The sequence below is a fragment of the Nyctereutes procyonoides genome, unplaced genomic scaffold (genome assembly GCF_905146905.1).
Source record: "Nyctereutes procyonoides isolate TBG_1078 unplaced genomic scaffold, NYPRO_anot_genome, whole genome shotgun sequence".
Classification (NCBI taxonomy): Eukaryota; Metazoa; Chordata; class Mammalia; order Carnivora; family Canidae; genus Nyctereutes; species Nyctereutes procyonoides.
The window spans coordinates 5,624,448-5,646,496 of NW_026575047.1; the positions used below are offsets into that span (position 1 = coordinate 5,624,448).

General features: G+C 38.8%; 1 protein-coding gene across 1 annotated transcript in view; it reads right to left on the reverse strand.

The window, feature by feature from the left end:
• PPARGC1A (PPARG coactivator 1 alpha) overlaps positions 1-22,049 on the reverse strand; it is a 98,223-nt gene that overhangs the window by 19,725 nt on the left and 56,449 nt on the right. The window contains exons 3-7 of the mRNA XM_055326652.1: positions 20,256-20,450; positions 18,284-18,406; positions 17,222-17,426; positions 12,897-12,942; positions 12,714-12,787 (exon numbers count right to left, since the gene is read on the reverse strand). Coding sequence (XP_055182627.1) covers positions 12,714-12,787; positions 12,897-12,942; positions 17,222-17,426; positions 18,284-18,406; positions 20,256-20,450 — 643 coding nt within the window. The remainder of the gene's footprint in view (positions 1-12,713; positions 12,788-12,896; positions 12,943-17,221; positions 17,427-18,283; positions 18,407-20,255; positions 20,451-22,049) is intronic.

The following is a 22,049-nucleotide window of genomic DNA, read 5'->3' on the forward strand; positions in this document are numbered from 1 at the left end:
CAGTTGCCTCCACCACCTTTCACCCCCCCCCCCCCGAGGACGTTCTCCGCATCCCTTTACACCGAGGGAGGACAGTTGGGAAATGGCTCCAGAGTCCAAGGAACTTTGAAGAAGGGCAGGCTGGAGTTCAGATGACTTTATGCTTACAAGGGAATATTTGAGTTTACAGCAGCACACTTTCTATTTAGGAGGGTGGGGGAAGGCTACTCAGCAGAAAAGAACTTCAAGTCTGCTAACAAGCCTGGGGTTAGACTTAAGGCAACTGCACATTTCAAGGAAATGGCAGAGAAATCTCAGCTTGCTGGAGAAAGGGGAAAATACACATACATACATATACATCTGTGTGTGTGACAAAACACACAACCAAGTAGGTCACAGAAAGCCACATGAAATTTTGATATGAACAGGAAGAGAGCGCAGTGCCTCTTTCTCCCACTTTAAAGAAATAGAGGAAATTAATGTGAATATTTGCTCGACAATAAAATATTTACACTACTCTTTGGCAGTTTGTGTTACGCAGAGGGGAGAAAAGCCACACAGACGCCAGGTAATTTGACTTGGGACATCCGTCTCAGAACGGTTCCGAAAGACAGGGAGGTGGAAGCACCAAGAGAAGGAGCACCTCGGAGCCCCAGGAAAGCTCCCCCGATTGGCAGCCTGGAGCCCTTCGCAGGAAGATAACCGGGAGGTGACACGTTACTGAATGAAACATCGGTGTCACTGAGGCACGCTCTCCTTCCGATCCCTCTTTCGTGGACAAGTATGTCTCTTAGTCTAAGAAATTCCCATGTGATCAGTCTCCTCTCTCTCCTCTCTCTTTCCCCTCGTTCCCCTTACCTCTGCGCTGGCCTCTCACAGCCCTGATGCTCCCGCACGCCCCCTTCAAGGACCATTACAACAAATCTCAAGGTACCAATGCTGCCCTCCCCGCCCCGCAAAGAAATCACAGATTCTCAGATCTGTCTTCCAGGAGGTTAAGATGCTCGGAGAAATAATGATGAATAATCTGTCTTTGCTGAGCAAGCAACAGTCAAATATTCCGAATGACGTAGCCCTTGAATGGGGGAAACGACAGTCGACATCCTAAAACCCAACTCCGTGAATCTCCTCATGGTCCCCAAACTAGGGTGGTTTTTACTTTCCTAATAATTTATTGCCAGGATCACCCGTTTGGTACTTGTCAGACAACGCTATATATTCCTGATCATCTCTTTTTGGTGTTTTTTTTTTTTTTGCTCATCTCTTTTTGAATGTATGTTTTATCTTGTCTCTCCAAATAGATTATATGCTCTGAGCAGAATGTTGCCTGGCCTTATTTTTGCAAAAATCCTTACTCATTCATTGATTTTTATTTTTTCTAGGGGCGCCAGGGTGCCTCAGTCGGTTAAGCGTTTGCCTCCGGCTGAGGTCATGACCCCGGGGTCCTGGGATGGAGCCCCGCTTCCAGCCCCCTGCTCAGCGGTGGGTCTGCTTCTCCCTCTCCCTCTGCCCCTCCACTTGCTCCTGTGTGTTCACTGTCTCTCTCTCTCTTTCTCACTGTCTCTCTCTCTCTTTGTGCCACATAAATAAATAAAATCTTTTTTTTTTAATTTTTCTGGATTCTCCTTTAGTAGTGGGTCTCACATTTCAGTGGCCCAAGAATAACTGGGGAAGCTGGTCAAACATTTTTAATGAGGCGGTTCATGGACCCCATATAGAGACCTTCTCTCCTGTCATGTCTGTGCAGCCCATCGCCTTGTTCTCAGGTACATGTATTTTGACTGACATTCTAGACGTATAAAAAGAAAACCTAAACTTCAGAAACACCAAATTAGGCCACTATTAAAGAGAGACTATTCCTAAAAATAGCTCAGCTATCTAGGGATTTTAAATATAGAAATTCTTTTTAGTCTTGAACATTTGAAACCCTTGTCCTAGTACCTAAACTCATTATTGCTTAAATAACTGATTCTCAAGTTGCTCTTGGGAGTGGCGACACCTTGATTGTAGTTTTTTTTAGTTAAAAACCAAACCTTTTACATTCTTCACATCTCAGGCAGCCTGTAGCAATGGAACAGACATTCACTGAACACCTACTATGTGCTGGATAATACACCGGATGCTGGGGCTTCTGGGACTTCATGGTTCCTTTTCATAAATGGGAAAATCTTTAAAATTTGAAGTAAGGTACCTGTTTTTGGGTACGTACTTAAAATTTACAGAAACTCTAAGATAACCACACATAGCCTAAGAATGAATATAGCAGGGCTGTGAATTTCTGTTGGCACCCCTTACTAAAAAATAATAATGATAATAATAATAATAATAAATAATAATATTTACTTAACAGATTGAGGTTATTTTAGGATTAGTGAGTAGGTGGGTAAGGGCAAACAGATAATTCAGATAATTCCATAAACTTTTTATAATAATAATAATAATATTTACTTAACAGATTGAGGTTATTCTAGGATTAGTGAGTAGGTGGGTAAGGGCAAACAGATAATTCAGATAATTCCCTAAACTTTTTACTGTTTACTGAAACATTCTTAGAGAATACCTCCAAGCAAGACAGAAATCTCAAGGATGGAACCAGCAGTGCGTAATTGAAAAATCTATTTCCAGATAGACTGGAGACCCAACGCAAAACAAAGCAAAGCAAAATAAAAGTGTAAGAAGCACTTGTTCTTTTTTTTTTTTTTTTAAACATGGTGTCAAACTTTTAAGAGACACTCATGGGCACAGGGACCCCTTGCTGCAACGGAACGAACTGGATGTCTCCCACGTCCGCCACCCAGAACCCTGTTCCTTGCGGTAGGAGGGCAGTCAATACTCAATTCCTTGATGCCACTACCTTTGCTCATCTTCCTTCTAATGGCCAGACTCTCAATTTCACCCCACAAGCTTAAATCAACAGTGCTAATGCCTCCCATAACCTCCGGATTATTTCCTGTGTGTTGATTTTCTGGGGAATGTGTACATTTTGGTGTTGACAGTACAAGGTATATTCCATGCTCTCTCTTGAACTTAGCAGGTTTTGACAGATTTATGTGAGGACAGATGGCCATTACAGGCTGAAGGCTGACAAGAGGCAGTTCAGAGCATTGTTAACACACTTGCACAAACTCTCAGCAGTGCAGCACTGTGCAGAATGTAATTCAGACTATAGCTTTTTTATTACTGCCTATTTTCTTTTGTCAAAAGAGCCTGCTGTGCAGAGCAACAAATGGCTGCTATTACCCAGAATGTAATGGGTGTCAGACAAATCACGTAACACAAACAATCAAGAGTATGTAGGTCATATTTCAACAGAGCACAACCTTAGCAATATTTATGATTACTGCATTGAAATGTGTTCTATAATAAACAAGTACCTCTGCATCACTCACACTTATGCACTTCTGCACAGCAAATCTGGGAGAAGTGCTACACACTCCACAGTCATCTTTTTAAACAGCCCTTTTATTTAAAAAAAAAAAGTCAGAGACAAGTTTTGTTTTGTTTTGTTTTTCATTATGTGCTATAAAACGATTTTCTTTGAGGAGTTCTCTTTTGGGTTTGTTTGTTTAATTGAATGACTCTGATAAACGATGACTCCTCTGCTGTGGATGCGTGTGCATGTGTGTTCCGCGATCCACCCAATGACTCCAGCAGGGTTTGTTTTCTGTTTTTTTTTTTCCTTTTTCTTTTTTTTTTAAATAATTTATAACATTTTACAGAATCTCATTCTCTATCTGTGACTTGCTTTGGACTTTCTTTGGTAGTGGGATTTTTCTCAGGTCACATGTCAATTGAAATATTTCATAAGGAGAAACGATGAGAAGACGAGTTTCTAATTTCCTTAAAACCTTACTGAGAAAGGACTGGGCAGAGAGGCATGTGGTTTATCCTACTCTTCTATTCTGTGCCTCAAGAACTTGGAGTGGGTGTCAAGAGATCACAGGAAGGGCTGCTACTCAGTAGGAACTGTACTGCTCTACTAGTGGGAATATTTGGTATAAAATATGCCCTCTCCGGCCCCCAACCTCCCCAGGACTTTCTGAGCCCCAGAGGAGCCAGCCACTGAAGCATTAATGTTCAAACGGAGGAACCTCCCTTACCCTGCTCAGTCCTGGGGTGACCATCACCCCAAACTGCTCTGACCGCCAGTGCCCCTGCCTTTTACCACTCACTGTGTCCTACATCACGCCTGGTTTCTGGGGAACAGACTGGCCTCACAGAAAAGCTTCAGAGCCTTTCTAGGACATGTGCCTAATTCTCCAACTCTTGCTCATGGAAGATGAAGTTATTAATTGGCTCCTGTGCCCTTTCCCACAGTGCTGGGGTGGGAGCTGGGCTGAGAGTGGGGGAGGGGACCTGTTTTTCCAGGCGGCTATCACCAAACTCCCCTGAAGCTGGTGTAAGTACTTTGTTATTCCTGGCTTAAAAGAAATTTGGACAGTAGCTATTTCCCAAAAAGATAACTCGAGAACAAAGGAATGATCCTTCCAGATGTTGGGTCCAGAAGAATGAGACCAAAAAAAGGAAAGGAAGGATATAGTTGAAATATGGAAGAAATCCCTGACGGTAAGAGTTGCCAAACATTGGAATGGGCTGTAAAGAGAATTTGTGGGGTCTTCCTCTCTTGGATTCTTTGGGCTCAGGAATGGATTATATGACCTGTCAAAATATCACTTTCCAGTTCTCTCATGCTAGGGTTTTCCTTTTAAAACTACCAACTACTGCTCATATTTTGCTTTGGTTTATTTCCCCAAAGATAAGGCACATACAAAAGATGCATATGCCCAAAGGGTACAGCAAATTTGTGTTGTCTGTCAATATTCCGTCCAGCAAATAAATTCTTAAATGGGAAGTCCAAAAAGGATAATAATATAAAACTACACATAAAAGAAATTACAAATTGATTGGTTAATGAGTGGGTTCTTAAGCTCAAGTCCACCAAGGTGCAATGTGAATGATTGCCTATTTAAACCAAGGGAAAACATAAAGTGGGAAAAAAAATGGCACCTAATCACTCGTCTCCTATCATCAAAACCATGAGAGAAATACAATACTAATGGAGGACGACATTGCTAAGACCTAGTGTGTTAGGATGGTGAAACTGCTGACTATTTTATTTTTTTCCATTTCCCTAATTAGTTATAAAATATTTATACTCTGTTTTATTACTTTTATAGTAATAACTTTAAAAACAATTTACATGTACACATACATATTCATATATGTGAAATTTGGGGGTCAGCCACTTGGTCCCTAACCAAATTCCTTCATGTCTAGTGGCTAAAGCCATCATCTAGTTGAACTGACATTGCTTTGCCGTTTCCATTTCAGAAACAAAAAAAGTCTAGCACTCTGAAAATCTCCATATGCAATAGATTTAAATGCCTTCTGCCAAAAGAGCATTCTCTACTCTCATCTTGCTTTACTAACAGCTATTTTGAAATCAAATTAGTTTTTACACCTGTAAAAAAGAAGTGTTTTTTTTATCAGCCAAAATGAGCTAGTTTAGGACAATCACAAAGTCAGACCAGCTGGCAATACCTAATAAAGCAAACTTCCTGTCTCATCCCTCCTGTTTTCCAAAGACTCTGCAGATGGGGCAGAGGGAGTATTCTGGAGGTCTCAGAATTTTGTTGACTCTTTACACTTGTACTCAAATGTTTGGAAAATTTCACTAACATTTGTGAGAGTAGGGATGCCTGGGTGGCTCAGCAGTTGAGCGTCTGCCTTCAGCTCAGGGCCTGATCCCAAGCACGTGGGATCAAGTCCCACATCAGGAGCCTGCCTCTCCTTCTGTCTATGTCTCTGCTTCTCTTTCTCCATGTCTCTCATGAATAAACAAATAAAATGTTTTGAAAATAAATAAACAAACAAACAAACAAACAAACATTTGTGAGAGTAAAGAAAAAGAAGACACCAGAAAGTCCTGGGCAACAGCTTGATCCATTTCCCTGGCCAGAACCACGTGGATTAAGCCTGTAGACCAAGGATCAACAGATCAACAACATGAATGTTTCCACTCTGTCCACCTCCTTGCCGCACCTATGGCAGACATCATTAATTGATGGTGACATTTTCATGAGTACAGACTTGGCCTTGGAATTCTCCTCAACACAATGCTTCTGGTCGCCAATACTAGTCAATGACATTTGGCAAGTGAAATGAAACCTATTTAACATAACAGATGTTGACTATTATCTTTAAAATTAAGGCTTCAGTAAAGAGACATCATCTCTCATCGCATGGATGTGCTTTTTTTTTTTAAATTTATTTATTTATTTATGATAGTCACACACACACACACAGAGAGAGAGAGAGAGACAGAGACACAGGCAGAGGGAGAAGCAGGCTCCATGCACCGGGAGCCCGATATGGGATTCGATCCCGGGTCTCCAGGATTGCGCCCCGAGCCAAAGGCAGGCGCCAAACCGCTGCGCCACCCAGGGATCCCCATGGATGTGCTTTGAAGCATGAGTCCACCACAGAGCTAGGGTCAACATATAGCTTTTTCCTTGAAAGTGAAATGGCCAGAGAATGTAAATAAATAAATCAACAAACAAACATGTATAACATGCTTTCTAGGGAGTGTGTAACCTCCAGAATGTATAGTAATGTAGAAGTAGCTGTTGTTAAGAGAGCATCAAGGAGTAGATCTTTCTACCTTGATTTGGTGAATCCCATACTCACACCAAAAAACAGTGCATCTTCAGTTTTATAGGGGAATTAGAGGGAATTTTGCCACAAAGAAAATATAGAAGTCCATATATGAGTGTACCAAAGAGAAAAAAAAAAAAACATTAGGGTCACTGAAAGGAAACAGGTAAGATAATTAAAAGTTGAAAAGATGAACAACAAGGTACAATGACCTCAGCAGATAAAGTTAATGCAGAATTAGTAGTTCAATATCTAATATTTATTGAATACTTACATACACTGGCACTGGAGGAAGCCTTTTTCATGTTTTACCTCTATCCTCAGAGTGACTCAATGAGATACAGGTACTGTTATTATCTTCGTTTGGTTCATTAGGATCCTAAGTCTTACAGAAGTTAATTAAAATGACCACAGGTCACCTTGCTAGATGGTAGATCCAGAATTTGAACTTGGGTTTGTCCAATGTCAGAGCCATGGTTTTGCACAACCTCACTAAGCTATGCTGTCTGCTTTTAGAAATCATAGCAGACTACTTTTACCTGGAGCTTCACTGTTTATAAAGTTTTAAAATTCTGGCTGACTGCACATGTAATTGCCATTTTTGGATGTCAAAAATGGTTGAGTACTGGCAATTTTATTTTTCAACCTATATTTTAGTCCTTTGAGTCAGACAGTAATTTGATTTGGGGATTATAACTATGACTTTAACATTAAGGAAACTAAAACCCAGAAAAGATTAAGGACAGAGAAAGCATTTTAGCAATTAAAAGATGAAGGAGGAAAAGTACATGCTCCATCTTGTAGTTCCTTGCTGATTTCACTGCCCATGCCAAGTACAGTGTTACTCAAACACCTTTTTGATTTCCTACTTTCTTGCTTCTGCTCCATCAATATCCTCTCCACTTTCCATCTGTGCAGTTCAAATCCGATACAAATATTTCTCTCCCAAAGGCTCCCCAAGGCGGTTTAGCCCACAGAGAGCACCAATTCCTCCACACTCCTCTCCATGGATCACCTGGGTCCTTCACTAATGATATCACCTTAATTCTGCCTCCAGTCCTTGAACCATCTTTATAATTCTTTTCACTCTTCTGCACAATCATTGCATTTAACTTGAGGCAAAGTTACAGGGTTCCCTTTGATAACTTCTTTTCTCCCTTTGGTGATTCCCTGGAGGTGCAATCAGTGTCTGTCACCTCCTTCAATTCCTACCATGCAAGAAATTTTACTAAAGATTGTTTGAGGAGATGGTGATCATAAGCATCACATACTGCATAGCATTTCAAACATACTTCTATCCCAAAAAAAACCTCTTCCTCACACCACCCTCCAATCAAGTTCCAAATTTCTCTTCTTCCAAGTTCCTCCTCAGTCCCCTTGTTTTCCTAGAGCTCTACATTCTTTCTACTTTGTAATGCAATTGGGCCCTACCTCAGTTTCTCTAATTTGCACCTTCACACTTAAAACTACCACACTCAATAAACTCAAAAACACCCTCTGGGTCCATCTTTCTTAGAAGGGTAACAAAACCTTAGAGATAATAAATAATATTTTGCCTTCATGCTACTTGTACAATGTGTGTTGTTTCCCCCAACAAACTATAAACCCACATCTTAAACACAAGAACATCTGTTTAGAAGGCCACTACAATGCTTCATGCTTTATATGGATCAGTCTCTAGGTCTTCTATTCGATGTATATCTCCTAAGACATCATATTGAAAGCACAGAGCACATATTAAAAACATGTTGGTAAACTGATTTCCACTGTACCCAATAATCTTTCAAAGCACCAAGAGAAAAAGATTTAAACCAGTCAGATAAATTCTGATTCACTGACAGAAATAAATACACTGTGTATATTTTTAAGGATTCTAAATATGTAAAAAAATGTATCTTCTATAAATCTCTACTTGTCTTTCAATAGTGTAGGCTACTAAACTTTCAAAGTCATCACTAAATTATTTAAAATTAGGTATCTATCAATAAGAAAAATGTTAAAACTTTTACAAGAAGGAAATAGAAGTGCTTTTTGTGACATCATAATCTCACTAATGGAAGGAATGCAATTAAAATGATATATTCATATATATAACATTTAAAATGCTAGCATGGGATATCTTTGGAAATGTGCAATAAGGCAAGTATATCCATGTAGGGTTAATAGGGCTATTCATGAAAGAACTTCTCAGGAAAGCAATGAGGCAATATATACCAGAAGACACCAAGATGTTATATCTTTGTAGTCATTATTAAAAACTACTAATAATTTATTTTGAGAAATAAAATTTATGAATAGAACAATAGCAACAATAACAAAAAAAACCCACAAATAATCTGATTAGAATGGTCAAAGGACCTGAATAGATATTTTTCCAAAGAATACATATAGATGGCCAATAGACACATGAAAAGATGCTCAACATCACTAAATGATCAGGAAAATGGACATTAAAACCATAATGAAATATCACCTTCTACCTATCAGAATGACTAGTATCAAAAATACAAGAAATAACAAGTGTTGATGAGAATGTAGGGAAAAAAAAAAAGAAACCTGTGACTGCTGGAGGAAATGTAAATTGGCACAGCCACTCTGGAAACAATATGGAGATTCTTCAAAACATTAAAAATAGAAGTACCATATAATTCAGTAATTCCACTATTGGGTATTTACTCAACAAAGATGAAAACACTAATTAGAAAATATATATGCATCTCTATGTTTATTGCAGCATTATTTATAATAACCAAAACAGAAAAGCAATAGATGAATGAATAAGATGTAGTATACATATATTATGGAATATTACTCAGTCATAAAAAAGAATAAAATCTTGCCATTTGTGAAAGCACGAATGGATCTACAGAGTCTTATGCTAAGTGAAATAAGTCAGACAGGGAAACGCAAATCCCATATGATTTCACTTATGTAGGGAATCTAAAAAACAAAACAAAACAAACAAACAAAAAACAGAAACAGACTCATAAATATAGAGAACAAACTGATGTTTGCCAGAGGGGAGGGAGGTGGAGGGATGCGCAAAATAGGTGAAGGGGATGAGGAGGTACAAACTTCCAGTTATAAACATGTCACAGGGATAAAAAGCACAGCATAGGGAATTAATCAATAATAGTGTAATAACTTGTATGGTGACAGGTGGTAACTACACTTATTATGGCAAGCACTGCAATATATATAGAAGTGTTGAATTATGATGTTGTATACCTGAAACTAATATAACATCGTATGTCGACTATACTTCTGTAAAAAATTATGAACAAACATTTCTAAAGCAGTGCTATTTCAAAATGGTTACACTTCAAAACAACCTAAATTTATAATGCGAGTGTGATTAAATAAATTTTGATGTAACTACTAAGATTACTGTCATACAACACACTAAAAACCTGATAATAAAGGGTCTGTGATAATAAAAGAATTTTCTCATTAAAATGTTAACTGAAAAATCAGGATGCAAAATTATATATACAAAATGATTGTAGTATAAATATAATGTATAAGATTATCCATAGGAAGAAAATGCTATGGATAACTTTGCACCTTAGAATTGTGAATAGGGGCACCTGGGTGGCTCAGTCAATTAAGTGTCTGTCTCTTGGTTTTTGCTAAGGTCATGATCTCAGGGTTGTGGGTTAGAGGCTCCGCATCGGGCTCTGTGCTCAGCAGGGAATTTGCTTGAGATTCTTTCCCTCTCCCTCTCCATCTGCAACTCCCCTTGCTCATGCTCTCTCTTTCTCTCTTTCTTTCTCAAATAAATAAGTAAATTTAAAAAAAAGAATTATGAATATTTTCCCACTAGTTTATATTTTTTGACACTTTTATAGTAAGCTTTATTATTTATGGGAATTATAAAAAGCCTTTTGCTTGTGATTTTATTTATTTATTTGAGAGAGAGAGAGAGAGAGCACAAGCAGAGGGAGGGACAGAGGGACGAGCAGACTCCCCATTGAGCAGAGACCCTGAAGTGGGGCTTGATCCCGGGACTTCTCCCAAGACCATGATCTGAGCCAAAGGCAAAACCTTAACCAATTGAGCCACCCAGGTGCCTCTAATAAAAACCTTTTAACAGAAGCCTCGGTGTGGCTATGCAAAGTGGAAGCTTTCTCAATTCCCTCTGAAACAAAATAAGTGACTAATACAACATTCTGAATACTCATAGTTAATAGATTCCTTTCAATGGAGTTGTTATCATGAGCCACAGTAGTATTTCCCAAACCAGTTGATGTCTATTATAGTGGTAACTGGAATTATGTAAGATAACAAAATACTATGCCATTGTATGAAGTATAAGAAAAAATGTTTCCATAAGAAGAACCAATAAAGGTATGTCATTGAAAGAAGAAGCTGTCCAATCAGTTATAGACAGGTGGTATTGGAAACACTGGGAAAACATGGTGAATTATGATTATTATTTATTTATAGGAAAAGCATAAAAATCTAGACTGATTTTGCGCTCAGACTACTACACAAAGATCTTTAATTCTTTTCCTCTAAAAAGCAAGAAATGAACAGTGGATACCATCTAAGATACATCATGACTACAGTTAGTGCCAGAAAGATTAATGGATTACCAGTTAGGATTTTTAAGTTCAAGGCGAAGGTCTCTGTTTCTTATACAAAAAATCTGATCTTTGAATGTTTCTTTATATGTCTTAGGCAAAAGCAAAATGACATTGGATACTTTAATCAGTTTTTTTTATAAACCCACCAGATACTCATTCTTATTGGTCAGATAAGAAGGCCTCTACTGAATATGATATATATATATATATATACATAAAAGTTACTTATAACCATATAAGTAATTATAACTTATTTAAGAAATGATGTTATGTATATGCCTATGGGTGAGTATATATGTACACATGTATGCATGCATATAAAGATAGACATTTGCACACATAAATGTGTCCACACACATGAAATATATATATAAACACCATGAAATTAACTACCCTACTGCTTGACCAAATCATGCGATCATGCAATAGACCTTTCATAAGAAGCAAACTCCTTATGCCTTTCATAGTTTAGCAAACTCAAAGTGTGAAATTAAACTTAGGGACAATGACCATGGTGTATGAAGACACTATAGTTCTGGTTGAAAGCACCTTGTTTAAGTTACTGTTCCTTTACCCTTATCAGCAATGGCCAGAGTCAAGGAACTTCTTGTTCAGGCAGCCTAAGATTCACCTTCTGGAGTAGAAAGTTCAAGTATCTAAACCTAAAGCTCTCAGGGCAAAGGCACCATTTACAACCAACTTATAAGTCTGCCTAGGAAATCTGTGGATTATTAAGTTACTCGGGGCTTATTCCAAGTTTTTAAAGCTCCTTTCTCTACAGTGCATAAAGTAAGACTGACTAAATGAGTCCAGAAGTCCAAATGGTGAAGAAAATCACTCTTGTTTTAAAACACATAAGCACATTTTGTCTTGGTGAACGGGCACATTTTCAGTTTTCTCCTTTGCTGAAAAGATATAAAAATGGTAACATATATAGGAAAGCATTATACTGTTAAGTATAATGGTGAGTGACACAAGATTCCAATTAAAACATTGATATAATGAATAAAGTGGCATTCAAAATGTTGCTCCTTGCTTTCTAGCTCTGTGATCTTGGGAAAATTATCTAGCACTTCTGAACCTTAACATCCTTATCTTAAAGATGAGAAAATTACCACTGTCTTCATGAGGTCATTGTGAAACTAGTCAAAACCACTCATACGCCTGGCACACTTATTGAGTGGGAGGAAAATAAATGTTAATTTCTCATCCTGGTCAAGTTTTGGTGTCTTAATCTGACATAGGGTTATTTAGGGATCTAAAGTAATAACATACATCAGAGGGTCTGGCCCAGGTCTGACACACAATACATGTCTTCTCTTAAAAAAAAAAGTGGAAATATTTATAGGTAACTTCTTATCCAATGTTGCTTGTATAATTTGTTAATTTCATTAATCACATAGAGAATATGTGCTATTATTTAATACATATTTCACACACACACACACACACACACACACACACACAGAGCTCCAAGTGAAATACAGGGCTTACCTGCAGTTCCAGAGAGTTCCACACTTAAGGTTCGTTCAATAGTCTTGTTCTCAAATGGGGAACCCTTGGGGTCACTGGAAGATATGGCACATTTATAAAAACAAACTGAAATGGAGTTGCTGTAGCCAAATGTATTAGAACCCCCTTCCCTTTCTGAAAATGGTTACATTTCTTAATACTTACTTTGGTGACTCTGGGGTCAGAGGAAGAGATAAAGTTGTTGGTTTGGCTAAGGAAAAAAAAAGGAAACTGATTATGAAATATTGAGTTCTGGGTTCTTTTTTAAGAATTTTTTTTTCCTACTACAATCAGGTTGGAAACTGGAAACTGAAAACTCAAGTAAGGAAATCCCTGAATATTGGATCAAAGTCAGACAACAGTCCATTATGCTAAAACAAATTCCAAACAACATTTGCATTGGTAAACTATCATTCAAAAACACATACAAAAACAGAATTTTCCCCAAAATGTAGCATCTCGGTTAAGGATACAAAATTTGCATCATACCATCAGAGAGAAATAATGTGTTCTATTTTAATTTGGAATACAGTACACGGTTTGTTTAGACAAGAAAACAGCAGAATAACTATAAGACAACAGAACGTTATGAATATTCAGTTGATTTTTCTCCTAAAATGTAGAATTTTATATCTAGCCCTGAGAATAGGTTATTTCTATGAGGCCAAAGCTCAAGCAATAACCATTCCATTTACTGGAAATTAATTGAAAGATTATGACAAATTGTGGACATTGACCCAGACAGTGTAAAAGGGATTCAAATTCCCAAATCTTATAGACAACTAAAGTAAGATAACTGCATTTATCAGTTGAGAGACCTATAGACTTGCAAAGAGAGCTCATTTACTTCCTTTTATGCTTCCTAAATCTTACCTCCTACAGGAGGCATTTCCCAATTAGGAAGGGTGGAGTAAGAATCTTCTTCTCACTCCAAAATTTCAATTGCTTCTCCTTGGCAGTCTTGTATTTTGAACAGAAGGAGGGGAAAACATGATGAGAAACGTACTTGGGATATACATCCACATATTATGTATATATATATATATATATATATATGCTTAACTATAAAGATATATTTATATGTATGTAGGTTTATGTCAATTTTTTCTCATTAACATAACTACTTTCAAAAGGTCAAGAGATAGTCATTTATGTAATGAAAATCATAGACTTGAAACTAAAAAGGTCTTTAGAATAAACTCTTATTTTATGGATGAAAAAACTGAGATCTAAAGATGTGAAATGATATTTCCAGGGCCATAAAACTAGTTACTGGCAGAGTCAGCCCAGAATATGTTTCCTTTTTCCTATTACCAAAAGGAATTGCATTCAGTAGATATTAAAGTAAATTAATCAACCCCAGTAATTAAGGTCCTTTGAAATGTGAAAATATTATTTATGTCCAAATTAGGCTGAAATTACATACTTTACTTGGATAAATAGTATTTACATATTTAATTTGTCGATTTAGATTTAGTTTTTAAACAATTGAATGGTTTATCATCTATCCAATGTGCATCCAGAAATATGAAGTTCACGCTGTCTTCTACAAATTAGGTACATTGATTGATTGGCTCTTATACATACAGATAAATGAACTGGTTTCACATTAATTTTTTTGTATCTCTGATATAATGAGTCTTTCTAAAAGAACACACTCATGAAAGAAATTTACCAACATTTTTGGCATTCAACTAATAATTAGGATCATGCATAGAGGCTCCATAGCAGATATCACTAAATACGAACTGTGTGCTATGTCACGCAATAAATACACGTTGAAAATTGGTCTCTGGGACTTCAGTTTTCAAGGTGTAGGGTAGGCTATCCGAAATACTCAAAGGAAGATCCCCAACATTCTGATAGTTGGGTATCGGTGATGGCAAGGGCACTGGAAGGAGAGCCATAGGCAGTGGCCTTGTTTAGTGGGACCAATGGCAAACAGGAAGTGAAGGCCCTAGGAAGGTCCAGCCCCAAACCACATACAGTAAGAGAACCTCTTCCCTGAATTTCCCACACTCACGAAAGCTACCACTAGAGGAGGACTGATCTGGTTTACTGGGAATTTAATCCACACTATTCCAAAGACTAACAGACCAGGGCCTCTAAGATCCTTAGAGGGCAGGAATGCATCTTGTTCATGCAGATCATGGTCTTTTTGATGAATGAATACGTTACCAAATGAATGAATAAATGAATACAGGGGACACCAACATGAGCCAAAGGTCAGGCCATTATCCTAAGGAAGTGAAAAGAACTTGACCACACGATATCACAGAGCATACATGCAGTTCAGTGAGAAAACATCACAACAAAAAAGGTAAACCTCGGTAGGTCCTTGGTTATATTATCTCTAATCGCTAATATATTTTCTACTTTTAAAGTTTGAACAACAATTTAAAAAAAATCCTGAACCTGAGCATTTATTTCTTGTTGGTTATTCACAGCCAGCCATGTTTTTGCTTTATTTTTTGTTTTAGGCCTTTAATAACTATAGGAATTTTGTGGGTTTTTTGTTTGTTTGGTTTGGGGTTTTTTGTGTTTTTGTCAATAGGCTTTGTTCTGGGATTAAATTTTTATGCTTTGCTACAGGCATACAGCTTTTTAAAAAATCCACATATAGCAGGTCTCATCTAAAAAATATATCCTCCATAGGCCAATTTAACTCCTCACTGCCATGGTTTGTAAAAGTTTTCAGTAATATTCGTGGTAAGTGGATTTAAAAAAAACAAAGAAACCCCGAAACTCTAAAAATCCAGAAGGGCCAAATAAAATTTTAAGAATATAAAAATTATAAAGATGTTGAGAACATGTGCTGTTGGTCTGGGTTCACTGACTATAGGGTAATAGCTGGCTTCAGACTTCAAATTCAGCTCCAGAAGATGAACGGATGACTAGGACACACTGGGACAAGGTTGAGAGGATCCCAGTGAATTTTTCAGTCCGCTCACTAGAGTGAGCTCAGCTGGCTTCCCTTCACCTGAGACCCTCCACACCACTGCATCCCACAGCCCTGTTAGTCCTGCTCAGAAAAACTGGTCCAGCGCATGTGTGTAAGGGACCAGTCAGGGTAAGGCGAGCTACAAAAAGATTTGGCCCGTTTCAATAAATATCTTTCCCTGAACTGACAGAAAAGGATGGCCAAGGGATTTTGAGATATCCACCAGGGAAGAGCTAATTGAGAGCCAATTTAAAACTTTAAAAGAACATTCCTGAAGGTTTATGGTGAGGTAGGGATGAGAGAGGGAAATTGAAAACACTGGAAAGAAAATACTTATTAAAAGCAGCAGCAACAGCATACCTGTATGAAATAATCATGGTTCAAAACAGGGATCAGGGACTACCACTCTGCAGCTGGAAGGGGAAGTCGGGGAAACAAAAGGGAAAAAAGAAGTGGGTGTTTGTAATTGCTATTTTAGAATATGCTTGCTTCTGGGGCACCTGGGTGGTGCACTCAGTTAAGCATCCGACTCCGGGTTTCGGTGCAGGTATGATCTCCAGGTTGTGAGATCGAGCCCCCAGGTGGGTTCCACGCTCCGCGTAGAGTCTGCTTAAGACTCTCTCCCGCTCCCTCCCCCCACCGCGTTCTCTCTCACACATGCGCGCGCACACACACACACTCTCTCTCTCAATTAAAAATTAATCTTTAAAAGAAAAAAAAAAGAATACATCTGCTTCCACTACCAGGTTAAAGGTAGGGTTCATGTGGAAGCCGGGATGTTTGAAAGCAACAGCAACTTTCAACAAGCTTCCTTTGCCTCTAAGATAGGCCAGTGTTGAGGTTTTGAGGGAAAAGACAAAAAAGAAAGAAAATTATATCTCTGCCAAGACAGGTTTTCCCCAAATCACTCCGATCTGCCTCAAACGCATCAACCTTCCAGAATGTATGAGGACAATAAAAATCAACCCAGATGCATAGTTTGATCTGGGCAATATATTTTAATAGAAAGCAAATAAAAATAAATTCCAGAAATTTCCAAATCCTTATTTACAAAATAAATCTAGGAGCATAACATGGGGTCTTTAAAAAAATGCACTTAATAATTGGGAGAGGCTGCACAAATGCCATGTACTATTTCTTAAGGTATATACAGCAAATCAACAATGCCTCATTTTTTCCCATTATTAGAAAGGGGGGGGAGCTTTTTAATATTGGCTGGCCCAGCTTGCTCCGAATTTCAATTATCTCAGTAATTCAGATTTCACATAAACCTTCCCCCACCCGCTTCCCCACCCAAGCTCACATTTCAGGTGCCTTTTGGTGATGGTGAATGAGGCTGCGTGCCAGCCGAATAGGACAACCTGTGTCCAAGGAAGGTGTTGCTTCTGTTTGGTTTTGCTTTGCTTTTAAGTCTGTAATCAAGGGCTGAATTCCCTCTCGAGAGAGACAGCGGTGGAGCGAAGGCCCGGAGCCGCCGCATCCCAGCCGGGTGCATGCTCGCTCTGCCTCCGGCGCCCTCACCGCAGCCTGGTTTCGGTCCCCGGCCTACCTTGCAAATGTTGAGACTGCGATTGTGTGTGGGACTTCTTTTTGGAGGTGCATTTGTCTCTGCTACTGTTCCTGTTCTCTGTGGGTTTGGTGTGAGGCGGGTCATCATTTGTGGTCAGATACTTGAGAAGCTCCGAGCAGGGACGTCTTTGTGGCTTTTGCTGTTGACAAATGCTCTTCGCTTTATTGCTCCATGAATTCTCGGTCTTAAAAACAAGGCATAAAGAAAGCTAAAATTAGTGAACTGAACCTTATCAGAATGGATATAGGTTTTCTGAAGAGATGAGATTTTCAATGAAGTGTTCAGCCTAAGTGTACTAGATCTATGAGCTGTGAATAATTGTTTGCAGAACAAGGAAAGAAAATTACATTTAAAATTCCTAAATGACATTTATGCAGCTTTTTATTTCATTTCTCCTACATTTCAATGTTCCTACTCAGCAACATGTAACTAACAAGACCCTATAGCGCCTTTACTGTGAATAAAAAAAAATAAGCTGGTTTAAACCTTAATTTGCCACTGATTGCTGGAGCCCCGTATTCACAATTCTCCTAAGTACCCCTTAACGCTCCGTTTTCACTCACAGTGAATGGCAAGACAAACATTGTTTAATACAGCCCGCTAACCGAATTATGTCATTGCCAGCATTCCATCCAATTAATGGCAGAGATAGATCTTTTGCGGTGATTCCAGAGCAATCTTTCTCAGGTTAGACAGCTGGCAAAACGGCAATCCTGCATCTTAAAGTCACTCGTAGATAATACCAGCCTATCAGCAAATTTCATTGGAACCCACATTGCCGCATGTATTAATAAAGTGGGCAAGGAGTAACAGACGGCGGAACTTCCATTCCAATCATCCAAAGACAAAGCACAAATGAACTCTTTCTAGCTTAAAGTAGCTGGAGCGCTGCTTTTGGAAACCCATTTCACATTGTTTCACATTATAAAGGAACTGCAGGATCCCAGCTGAATACGTCGAAATAAACCTATTCTTTGTTTTACTGCTTCAAGCAAAATCCTTTGTTACTTTCCCTCCTATATTAAAAAGTTTACGTTGTACCTTAACAACTGCAGGGTTTGTTCTGATCCTGTGATTATGGTTTGCATGGTTCTGGGTACTGAGACCACTGCATTCATTATAACTTAGCTGAGTGTTGGCTGGTGCCAGTAAGAGCTTCTTAAGCTAGAAACGTATCAGAGAAGGGGAAAAGCAAGAAAAGTTATGCATCGTTTAAGCATTAGAATAAGTTACTGGAATTTTAAACTTAAAGTTCATTCATTAGAAAAATTAATCCTCTCACTCGTTATAGTCACACCTGAACACAATAGTGCTAAAGGAAACGTATTTTTTAAAAGTAAAAAATTTGGCGTCACACTACCAACTGCGAAGGTATGTCCTTTCCCTACCTTCGAGACTGAGTATTGTCTTTTTTTTTTTTTTTTTTTTTTTTTTTTTTTTTTTTTTTTTTTTATAAAGTAAGGCACAGGGATCTCCCTAAAAGGATTTCCAAATACCTATTAGGTGAGGGAAGCTGCCCTGCTAAGTGAGGAGCTGGGGATTAGGGACAGAACATAGTACATTTCCCCTCAATAACCCAAATGAATCAAGGGGGAAAAAAAATAAAAGATTCTGTAATGTCTTGAATGATATTTCACAATCCAGTTTAACTTCACTGATTCAAAGGATGTTTAGGCGTAAAGAGGGGCCATCTCTGAAAAAGATTTGTGAATCGATAGAGTCAGGAGATGCGATTCTGGCTCAGGCAAAGCATTTACTGTGTCTTGGCCTCGGTTTCTTCATTTGGCTTGCTGGCCTTCTAGGCCCTCCAGGCTTAAGCAGGCAGCGTGACGCTGAGTCAACAACCCCTCCCAGTCGAACCAATTATGTGGATGAAAATCATCTGGTATCAATGTAAAGACATCAAAGTACTAGACAGCAACGGCAAGTGGAGAAATGCTGGGGGGTGAGGGGGCAGGAAACAACTTACGAGATTGTTTCTTCTAAACCACAAATCTCGAAATGCAGGGAAGTACAAGTAGGGTCTCCATGTGTTTACATGGAGTGCTTTTAATATTAAAAAAAAAAAAAAACAAAAAACTTAGAGATGGAAAAGAGACCAGCTCTAAGCGGCATGCCAAGGAACATTATTAAAGTTTGGAGGATAGCTTTCCATAATTTACATCGTGTGGTCTTACAACAGATTTATGGCAAATGACAAATGGCTACCATAGATGAGAAGGTAAACTGTGTCTTAGAACTAATAAAATTCTGGTCAAGCACTGCATCCAAAAGAAAATTTACTCCTCATTGCCAACAAATTCACTCTTCATTGCCTCCCATAAATTTAGGGAACTTAGGTTGCAAATGTGCTATTATTTTTCAATCTTCATAAGAATTATGGATGCAAAACCTGAAAATATTGCATATCCCTTGATCTACCTTTTTACTTCTAGAATCGTAGGCATCGGAATAAAACTATAAATGTGTCGATTATTATATAATTTATGATGGTGAGAAACTGGAAAAAGACTAAATGCCCGACCATAAGGAATCTCTTAATGAACTAGGACATCTGCAAACAATAAAATAATATGTAACATGAACAACTAGACGTCTATCTCAAATTCACAAACATAACGTTGTATCTCAAAACAAGAGGAGATTTCAATCTCTTTTCAACATTAGAGACTACTTGATTGTACAGGGGAATTTCTGGGTCTATTCCTTTTGGGTTGTCTGCATGTTCTACGTTTCTACTGTGAACATAAACGATGCTAAGGAAATAAAAACACACGCACGTACGTAGCAAAAGGCCATGAAAATAAAGTGTAGTGAGTCCACGTGAAGGCTGTTATTACCAACATTTTCAAACACAGAATCACAGAATTTGCAACTCTGAGTGTGCTCGGGAATTGTTTCTCGGCCCCAGTCTAAATCGAAAGTCCAAACCTGATTGTCACTACATCATGCCCAGGCAGCGGGTAGCCAGAGGCCACTCCGATTCCTGTTAAGCAGTAGGAAGGGCTCTTACTAGAGACGGCTCTTCGGCCTCCTGCGGTGGAGGGGTGCCGTCAGGCACGGAGGAAGGACTGGCCTCATTCTCAGTGGTCACATCTCCATCTGTCAGTGCATCGAATGAGGGCAATCCGTCTTCATCCACGGGGAGACTGTCCAGTGTCTCTGTGAGGACGGCTAGCAAGTTCGCCTCGTTCTCTTCATCTATCTTCTACAAAAACAGAAAAATAGGCGACGTGAGAGAGTTGACATTGGGGGATAGGGAGCGCTATCAATCAGCACAGACGGCTCACGTTTATCCCAATGAGTAAACTCTCTGCAAAATTGTGAATGCTCATGCTGGAACCCCAAAGACCACATCTTCTTCAAATTCCACATCCATGTTTGGTCTCAGTCACACACCTCACTGGTCCCTCTCAGTGCCAACCTCGGATGTGGAGCTGTCCAAGTTAGCCCTACGACGTTGGGGTGGGTCGCGGCTGATTTTGACTGTCGTTCCCAATCACAGGCCCCATGCCTAGGTCTTGTTTCTCTAACTAAGGGAGAAGGTCTAGAGAATCTCAGAACTTGAGAGAATTTTAACCATCGTCTATTTCATCTTCAGATATAGTGTTTCAATCTCCTGTGCAGCCGAAATGTTTAGATAACCCACTGTTTGAACAGCACCAGAAACTGAATCTACAGCGAGAGGAACTATACACTTTGATGGTTTCAATTATAATCTCATCACCGAACACTCCACAGCCATTTATTTCCCTCCCTGACATCTCTCCCAACTTTAGTCATAAATCTAGAACTGCCCACTGGACATTTCTACCTGATAATAGCTCCTTCTTGCTCTGAAACCCAACCATAGGACCTTTCGCAACAAAACTGCTGTTTCCCTTGACTTCCTGACTTTGGGTAACAATTCTTTGCACCCAACCTATACAACTACCTTGAGTCCTCTTTATGTGGTCAGTCATTAATTAGAGTCTTACTTTGCAATGTCACTTAAATGCATTCATGGCTTGTGGCCAGGGTACCATTCGCGTGCAACATTACTTTGGACGGGGGGCTCCTGCGAATATATTCTCACTTGTTTCCTTCCCCAACTCCCACAATCACTCCCATCCACACACCCTTGGAAAGTTAATCCTCAGGTATTCATTCCATAAACACATCTGCCTACCTACTACACCAGGGCCATGCTTGGCGTCAGAGATGGAAAGAGGAAGACAAACCTCTGCCCTCCAAAAACCCTTCCAGTGGAAGGGAAGACCCTGTGAATAATTTATTTTAAAAACATTTATTTCAGGACTCTGCAAATCTTTCAAGATCTCCCAAATTGGAGCTTATACACCATTGTTTATAGGGAAATGGGTTAGAGTCCATGTACCTGGGCAGCCAGTGCCGATGCTAGGCACACAGTATGCTCATTGATGACTTGCTGAATAATTCATCGATCTGCATTTACTGCCTAGAATATACATTGTGTAGATCACTTTCTCTTCCTTCTGTTAGCACTTCACATTGTTTGTCCAATTTGACCTGCTTCATAAATCTTTTTTTTAAAGTTCCGCATGCTATGACATTAACAATATCGGCTAAATTATCCCACACAGATTCTATTACAAAATGCACCTAAGCTGCTGACATCTAATGAAGCCAGCAGTGCCCACACGTCCTTTCTCTCTAGCACTGAACTCCAGTTAATTGACCTGACAAAATTACAAGAATCACAGAATAAGACAGCTAATCAGAAAATCAAATTGTATTACTAGAGAAATTAGGCAGGCCTTTATCACGTATACATTCTATTTTCACATAA